The following is a 6,933-nucleotide window of genomic DNA, read 5'->3' on the forward strand; positions in this document are numbered from 1 at the left end:
GATGAAATGCCCGGAGATGCAGCTAAATAAGACGTGGTTGTCTGGACGCCTGGCTCTGGAGAGCGGCCTTGTGGGTAAAGGCTGCCCCAGCCTGATAGAAAGTAGGCTGCTTAGATTCACATCAGGCAGGACTGTCTTGCTCAAGGCTGGCGCTGGCATAGACGTGACAAGCTGAGAAGTCAGTGGGGAGATTTTCTTTTGTTCTGTGTCGTCACGTAATTGTGTGCAAGGTGAATTCGTGAGAGTGCTGATAATGGGGTGTTGGCGACTGTAGACCTTGAGTCGCGGTGTGGGGCTTGGCAAACACAGGGACACATACAAACAGTGCCCCCTATCCACAGGGCTGATTTTAGGTGTACTGCATGTACAAGTATTTTTTTATATGTGTTGTCATTCACCAACTGGTTTAACCCCTTGCGAACCAAAAAGGTAACCAGAAGAAGTGTGTATTGATTCAGAAACACTGCTGCCATCCCTTCATAGTTTGTAGAGACGCCAGGGGATCTTTGGGTTCTTTGTAGTGAGGATAACATGCCTCCTGCTCTCTAAACGCCACCCATCGTGCGTGCCTGCTTTAAAATGCAATGCACTCTGGGATAGCAATGTCTCTGTTTCCTGTGAAGTCCTCGAACGGGAGCTCCTGAGGCGGGGGCGCTCCCCCCCCCTCCCCGAATATCTTCAGTGAGATGTTCAGCAGTATAGAGAAATAGATGGTAAGACTGCATGCTGAGAGAGTCCCTTTGGCAACTTAATAATTTGCTGAAAGATGAATAAAATAATCATTACGACTCGACAATGAATTGTGTATCCACTGGCTACAATGGCAAGTATCTCAACAGCCAGCCTATCAGGTGCTAGATGGCTATCTGCCGGCCATTCTACAAGAGGATGGTCTTATGATCCTCATCAGGAGTGATCCATCACCCCACTACGTCCTGGAGCGCCTTGGGTGGGGCGGGCGGGCCGGCAGGGGCAGGGGTTAAATGGCCACAATGGGAACTGAAATGGTGACCAAGAAGATAAATCAGAGGGAAAAAAAAACAGTTAAATCCATTTTGGTGTTTTGTTGCTGCTGTTGTGTAATTTTTCAAAATCACTTAGTGTGTGGGCTGGTTATTCTTCTTTGAACTGGGTTCAAACCAGGTAAAATCTTAATGCAATCTCAACATGCATCATTGGCAAATGATGTTTTTTGTGAAGGAGTACTGTACTCAGTAGAGCTGCTTTTCCAAGCATCAGGCATTACATTAACGAGGCTTTAATATCTGTACTTATCTGGGCGGTGTGTTGGGTAGCCTCTCACAGCCAGGGCTGTGTGTTTCCTGCCTTCGTGTCTGGATGTGTGTGTTTGCAAAAATGTGCACGGATGTGATTTAGGTGGGTTCAACTCTTGATTGTCTTTAATATGTATGTAATCCTCGTCCCATGTTCTGTGATTCCTGGAATTAGTTTCAGGCTTAACATGACCTTGTACTGCATAAATGGTTGAGAAGATCATTGGACTGATTAAAATAAACTGTCATAGTTTCTGTTTCAACAGCGACTGCCATGATGAGACTCATTACAAAGTGATTTATTGATTTATTTGAAACATTTGACCACACTTTGGGTCATACTTTTCCACACAAATCAATGAACAAGTTCCCCGCCTTTACAATCTGACATTAGGAATGTTTTGTAGTATTACAGCGTTCTTCTTACTTGCCTGCTTGCTTGTGTGCTCTCTCAGGCACCCACCGGCCACACACGAACACACACAGACACACGCGCACACCCAACATCTTCCCCATCGACACCCTCCTCTGGAAAAGGCAGAGCTGGAGCTAGTTTTAGTGGCACAAATGGCCAGAAATGCTGAGCTCTGCAAAAGTCGCCGTTTTAATCAAACATTTGGTCATAAAGCATCACAGTCACAGAGGTGAAGGTTCTTAAAGCTCCCTTCCTTCTTCCCGGGCAAAGATCCATCCGTTCTTGGCCCTCCCCTCATCCCCCACATCCCACCAGCCCCTGGGCTTCCTTCTTCCTCGCCCATCCATCTCCCCCCTCCTACAATGCACTACCAACATTTAGCCCCCCGTCCAAAACAAAGAGCCACACTTCCTGCATCTCACTCACGACTGACAAATTCGCAGTCATATGGCATAAACTGCCACATACAAAGTTGTTAAAAAAGTACCAGCGATCCATGAGAAAAAAACGCCTGACTGACGATCACCTGCCAGTTACCTGTCAGACTGGGGCTCGTCTCTCGGCCAGAGGATAGACCAACTGTCAGTCAGAGCACGTAAACCCAAAAATAAGCACACACATAACAACACGAAACTCTGTTACTTCTATTTTGGGGACAGGCCAGTGTCCTCCTGGCTCAGGTATTTCGACGCCTGTGACATTCTCCCCCCCCTCCTGGAACACAACGTTTAAATGGTGGGTTCAAAGGAGATGGCATTTGCTGAGGAGCAGAACCTGCCAAGTGGTGTACAGGCTCCCCATGGCCAGGGGAGAGGTGGGGCTGGTGGCAAGCCCTCAGAAGCAGGCCAGAACGCCCTGGTCATGTGTCGATGACCTCACGGGCTGGGGACTGCTCGATGGGCAGGCTGGTAGCATTGGGCAGGGCCTGATTATGGGGTACTGAGTTCTGCTGTAGCTCCATGGCAATAGCATTCTGAGGGAATTCCTTCACCTGCCGCTGGTACTCCAGAAAGGTGCAGGCCTTAGTGGCGATGGCCACGATGTTCTTGCCAATGAAGATGGTGGAGACACGGCTGTCCTGGAACAGGACCATGTTGACGGCCCGGATGAGGATGGTGACCACGTTGATGGTCACCAAGCTGAGGACAGGGTACAGCATCATCTTCTGTGGCGAGACGTGCTCACCCTGCATGCTGATTTCGCTGAGGGACACACAGGGCAGGATCAGCAGCAATATGTAGCAGTAGAAGAACATCAAGCCCTCGGCCCAGATGGGCAGCCCGGTCCGCTGTGGCTCCCACAGGTTGGCCTGGATGTCCAGGATGTCCAGCAAGTCAAGAGCCACCCAGAACAGGCGGCCGCGCATGTCCTCCTTCTTACGGAACGTTCTGACATACTCCATGCTGTCCAGGGCCACCAGGATGAGGTATAGGCCTGGAACGCAGATGGACAGCAGCAACGTCAGGGCCTTGCGGGCCACTGTCTCCAGGCTGCGCCGGTCTGCCTTGTAGTTCTGGAAGACAAAGTAGAGCTTGATCTCCAACACGAAGATGTAGAGGAACCACAGGATCATGGCATAGCCCCGCTTCGCCGTCTTGACCTCGGCGCCCACCCACACGGCCACGTAGCGCAGCACGATGAGGAAGCAGATGTCGCCGACCAGCACGATGATGCAAACCCCGATCTTTCGCGGGCCCTGGTTCTGCTCCACCAGGTAGGCATCCATGAAGGCCATGCTGGTCATGATGACTATGGTGGTCAGGCAGACGTGACGTTTGTCAGGAGACGGCAGCACCATGGTGAGGGCCCTTGGGACCACCTCGCTCCTGCCTACCTCTACTCGCTGACCTGTTGTCCCGATTAAAATTCAAGGTCAAGCAGACTTGACTGTGAGAGTGGATGTGGAACAGCGCCAGGCCCTAAATCCTCTCTTTGCATGTGATGTATTTTCAAACTCTATCGATGACAACATCCCTTCTTTCTCAGAGGATTTCTCTTGGGTGAGCTGCCATCCTGACCATGCTCATGGGTTCGCTGCTGAAACATTATTGGTTTTTATCGATTGTTTATGCGTTAATTAAACCAGACATCTCCCTTCAAAATCTGCACTTATTCTGAGTGTAAAATGTGGATCAGGGAGAGTTTCAGGAGGGGCGATCTCTAGTGTGTGTATTTGCCTGCTGATAATGCACCAGTTCATTTGAGAGATTTGCTAAGCACAGCTGCATTGATGATTAGCAGACCCCCGCCCCCCCACCAGGGGCCTGCAGCACTGAAACATAGCACAGCTCCTTGGGGATCTTCAGAGGCCAGAGAGGACAGGGTGGGCGTGGCAGGCCTCACGGGGGTCAGTCACTGAGAAGACCGGGGGCGGCCCATTGGTCTGGGCTTCCTGCGGTCCCTCCCCCGCGGGAGGCTCCAGCTGAGGGCTCCGCATGCATCTTCCACTGCTCTGTGCAGTCTGGAAAGGAGAGCAGACACAGACCTATCAGCAGAGCTAGAGCCGTAAGTCACAGCTTCTTGCTAGGACTGGTGCCAAACCCGGGGGTGGGTGGGCTTCATGGGCTACAGAGAAGACAATAAAATTTGAAAGAATTATCTGCAAAACAGCACAAAATCCTTAAATTACAACTCTTGGTGAAAACTTGTTTTTAATTTTAACCAAATAATTTTGAGAAAGAACATTACACATTAAGAACCATTAATGTGTTTCAGGACCTATTTACATGGGATTAATAATGTAATTGAATTCCTTCTGAAAACAATATGAATCCGTATTTTTGCATACATATGATTTTTAAAAAATATGTTTAATCACAGTTTGTCGGGTTAGGCTTAAATGGGGTTCCACAGTCACAGATTGCTGTGTGCACATGATTTATGAAGGATCTAGGCTCTTTGTTTGTTGGATATAGGTGATTTATTTCTTAAATGTCAGAAGCCTAGAGCAGCACACTCTGCCACAATGTTGAGACTTGGGGCATGAAGATCCTCTTAGCAACTTACAAAGTTGAACCCATTCAGTTGCATGCTTCCAACTATGTAAGTTGTTAACACTGTTAGGAAGTATGCTTAGTTAGTCCTGACTCAGTGCATGGTGGGTAATTGAGTTGTTTAAATCTCAATTCCCAAGAAGGACGTCCATCCATCCATCCATCCATCCATCTATCCATCCATTTTCCAGATTTACCGGAGTACCCGGAGGAAACCCCACGACGACATGGGGAGAACATGCAAACTCCACACACATGTGACCCAGGAGGAGACTCGAACCCGGGTCCCAGAGGAGTGAGGTAACAGTGCTAACCACTGCACCACCATGCCGCCCTTAAATGACTATATATAATATATTAATTTTATAAATAGGTATTTTATTAACAGTCTGATCCAATATGTATGTTACATCTTTAACATTTGAGCTACTGGATGTTTAGTTTCCTTAGTTTTATATTTTATCGTGACATATTAATACATTGCACAAAGAGCCTACAAAAGGCTATGAAAAACCCAAGTGTTCAAAAGGAGAATAAAGAGTGTGTGATTCAGCCAATAAGAAGCATCAACAGAAAGGACAGAATGACAAAAGACGAGCAGAACTTGCTCGGTATCTAAGAATCTGTTCACTGCTGGATGATTCAGCAGTAAAAGCAGCAGCTAAGGGAGACTCCAGCATCTGCACTGAGACTCACAGCATCTGGACTGAGACTCCAGCATCTGGACTGAGACTCACAGCATCTGGACTGAGACTCACAGCATTTCCCACTCTACAGTGCTCAGAGTGTCTGCTGTAGGACAGTCGAGATGATTTTACTGATAGTAATGAGGAACTGCATTCCGCAATCTTGTTATTTCCCATCGTCTTGCCATTATGAAGATTTAAAATGTTGAAGGATATGCAGCTTTACGTGTCAAAAAAGGCCATTTCAAATGCCAGCTTGCAATATCTTCAAAATTGAAATGCAGCAAACAAAGTGGTTCATTATTGTCGTGCAATTATACAGCCGTACATGGCAGACGTATGGTCGGGGCGGGGGAGAATCATGTTAAATGTCAGCGTCATGTATTCAGATAGCAGCATGAAAACCCATTTGCTGTGCCGTGCGCCGTTTGAGTGGCTGTGGGTGACGTCTGTCGCTCTGGCCAATACTTCTGCCTTGGCGTTGCTTTCAGTCCCGGTACTCCTTGTTTTTATCAAACCATTTCCTGCTTTTCTAGCGTAGAACTTGGATTGGTTCAGTCACCTCTGACTGAAATGTGTGGAAGACCTGCCGCTGTACGTGTACATGGTGTCTGATTGCTGCTGTCAGTGAGTCTTGCTTTAGCAGCGCTGTACACGTGAGACTCTGGCTCTATGTCCATATGAAGGCAGCACAAAGGTTCAGTGAAAGCTTGGGAGATGCTAGCAGGCTAATGGCATGAATGCTGCCGGGCTCGCTCGGGTCTCGGGGTCATTAATGGTGGCTGACACACACGCCGTGTAGCGAGGGTACAAAGGGGAACCCAATCTCGCTGTAAATGCAATGTCAAAGCATGAGGCCCCTGCCTGACAGACAGGTGAAAGCGTGTCTATCTATTTCCTCCGTGGATGAGAGAAGACAGAGATAACCGTGTTGCTCAGACTTTAATGGGTTCACCGAGGCGAAGCGGAGCAGGGATAATGCCCTCGGCACAAATGATCCCGCACAGAAATCGCGGAATTACTGGAAATTAATGTCAGGTGGAAACAGGAACGGGTGTCTTGTCAGGTCTGGCTCCCCCCAGTATTGCCCCAGATGAAAAAGGACAACTCTTCCCCGGTGCCACCCCCACACTGCATTTAGCCCTGCCAGGCATCACGTGCAGCTCTCTTGGAACTGGAGGCTCAACTCCCATGGCAACCAGTGCCAACGTGGGAGAGAAGATGCGACAGATACGGAGCCTACAGCTGTTTCCTGAATCTAATGGGCCAGGTCCGACTCTTTGCCTGCCCTTTGCAGCTTAACCAATCACACTGTGCGTTTCTGTACAGTCATTACCCTGCAGCTTAACCAATCACACTGTGCATTTCTGTACAGTCATTACCCTTCATCTTAACCAATCACACTGTGCATTTCTGTACAGTCATTACCCTTCATCTTAACCAATCACACTGTACGTTTCTGTACAGTCATTACCCTTCAGCTTAACCAATCACACTGTGCGTTTCTGTACAGTCATTACCCTGCAGCTTAACCAATCACACTGTGCGTTTCTGTACAGTCATTG

General features: G+C 48.4%; 1 protein-coding gene across 1 annotated transcript; it reads right to left on the minus strand.

Annotated features, from left to right (window-relative positions):
• Positions 1 to 2,036: 2,036 nt before the first annotated feature.
• tmem121ab (transmembrane protein 121Ab) lies at positions 2,037 to 3,982 on the minus strand. The gene has a single exon (XM_048985625.1). It carries the CDS (start codon positions 3,485 to 3,487, stop codon positions 2,549 to 2,551), a length of 939 nt encoding a protein of 312 aa, XP_048841582.1. The 5' UTR covers positions 3,488 to 3,982; the 3' UTR covers positions 2,037 to 2,548.
• Between the last annotated feature and the right edge of the window lie 2,951 nt (positions 3,983 to 6,933).

This window comes from Brienomyrus brachyistius, chromosome 19, assembly GCF_023856365.1.
Source record: "Brienomyrus brachyistius isolate T26 chromosome 19, BBRACH_0.4, whole genome shotgun sequence".
NCBI classification, from domain to species: domain Eukaryota; kingdom Metazoa; phylum Chordata; class Actinopteri; order Osteoglossiformes; family Mormyridae; genus Brienomyrus; species Brienomyrus brachyistius.